A 1,845-nucleotide genomic window follows, 5' to 3' on the forward strand; every position below is an offset into this window, starting at 1 on the left:
TGTCCCTACATGTCTCTATATGTCTCATTTGTCCTACATGTCTCATCTGTCCCTACATGTCTCATCTGTCCCTACATGTCCCTACATGTCTCATCTGTCCCTACATGTCTCTACATGTCTCATCTGTCCCTACATGTCTCATCTGTCCCTACATGTCTCATCTGTCCCTACATGTCTCATCTGGCCCTACATGTCCAGGTAACAGTTTGTCTCACTTCCTGTTTCATCAGTAAAATCTGTTTTTGTTGAATCGTYWGTTTTTTAGTTTCCGGTCGTTGTTTGTGTAAACTCAGTTTTTGTCCCTCTGAAAGTCCCCAGACTGTCCTGGACTGTCCTGGACTGTCACCGGTGTTGTGAACAGTCAGACCGGACCAGCGGGACCGGCTGTCTGGTACCTTTGTCTCCTCGGTGGTTCTGCTGCTGGCTGGAGTTGGCCGACAGGTCCTCGGGGACCGCCATGGGCTCCTCGGCCTCCTCGGAGGCGTCGTTGGCGGGGGGGCTGTCCCTGCCTGTAAGCGGGGACACAGCAGACCTCCCATCAGTCTCCGCTCCCCCCCTGGACATGACCTCCATGTGGACCCCGAGCCTTTTGTAAGAACTCATCATGAGGMGGCGCTCACCTGGCATCTGGGCCATCTCCTGGTCCTCCTCTGTCTCCATGCGGTGCAGGTACTCTGAGGAAGAGGAGGAGGAGGAAGGTGTGAAGAGTTTTAATCAAACAGACTCTGAGGGGACAGCAGCTTTAGAAAAGACTCGAGCCGAGTCCATCAGCTCAGGAGGCGCCTGGTGTCATGCTACAATTACACTACAAAGAATTACAGACGTTTTCATTACAGCTCTGACAGGAAGCCGGGGCCGCAGCGACGCCTTGCATCCAGCTCGCCGACCCGCCGGGCCGCCGGGAGCGGGCTCTCGCACCACATTTGTTATTTATTGTTAATTTTCTGCCACGTAATCGTCCCAAAATGCAAACTGACTGCCGCAAAATTAAGCAGAAAATTAACTGGCCCCGGGGTCAGGAGGGACGGGGGGCTCGGCGCGGCCCCCCGCCTGACTGACGCTCGTGTTCTCGCTAATTCACTGAACACGCATCGCTGAGCCCGCCGCCCCCGACTTGACACAATCACATCGAGGAGGAGAGAGGAGGAGAGGAGAGGAGAGGAGTCAGAGCAGCAAACACATCTGGAAGATGGAGAGAGGAGAGGAGAGGAGGAGAGGTCGAAGGAGCAGAACTTTATTAGATTCTGAGAGAGGAGAGGAGCAGGGCTAGAGGAGAGAGGAGACAAGGGAAGAGGAGAGGAGAGAGAGAGGAGAGGAACAGTGGTCCATAAGTGCTCCTATGGCCCCGCTCCTCTCCTCTCTCCTCCTCTCTCCTCTTTACTTTCCTCTCCTCCTCTCTCCTCCTGTCCTCTCTCCTCCTCCTCTCCTCATCTCTCCTCCTGTCCTCTCTTCTCCTCCTCTCCTCTGGCCTTGCTCCTCCTCTCCTCTCCCCTTGTCTCCTCTCCCCTCCAGCCCTGCTCCTCTCCTCCTCTCCTCTCCTGTCCTCTGTCCTCCTCCTCTCCTCTGGCCCTGCTCCTCTCTCCTCCTCTCCTCTGGCCCTGCTCCTCTCTCCTCCTCTCCTCTGGCCCTGCTCCTCTCCTCCACCTCTCCTCTGGCCCTGCTCCTCTCTCCTCCTCCTCTCCTCCTCTCCTCTCCTGTCCTCTGTCCTCCTCCTCTCCTCTGGCCCTGCTCCTCTCTCCTCCTCTCCTCTGGCCCTGCTCCTCTCCTCCACCTCTCCTCTGGCCCTGCTCCTCTCTCCTCCTCCTCTCCCTGCTCCTCTCTCCTCCTCTCCTCTCCTCTCCTCTC

At 56.8% G+C, this 1,845-nt stretch overlaps 1 protein-coding gene across 1 annotated transcript in view; it reads right to left on the reverse strand.

Moving 5' to 3' along the window:
* Positions 1 to 395: 395 nt before the first annotated feature.
* The window catches only part of ikzf1 (IKAROS family zinc finger 1 (Ikaros)), a gene marked incomplete at its 3' end in the record, with an annotated part of 13,029 nt that continues 11,579 nt past the window's right edge, over positions 396 to 1,845 (reverse strand). Inside the window, 2 exon segments of the mRNA XM_014019891.1 lie at positions 396 to 509; positions 621 to 674. Coding sequence (XP_013875345.1) covers positions 396 to 509; positions 621 to 674 — 168 coding nt within the window.

Source organism: Austrofundulus limnaeus, unplaced genomic scaffold (assembly GCF_001266775.1).
Source record: "Austrofundulus limnaeus strain Quisiro unplaced genomic scaffold, Austrofundulus_limnaeus-1.0 Scaffold235, whole genome shotgun sequence".
NCBI lineage: Eukaryota > Metazoa > Chordata > Actinopteri > Cyprinodontiformes > Rivulidae > Austrofundulus > Austrofundulus limnaeus.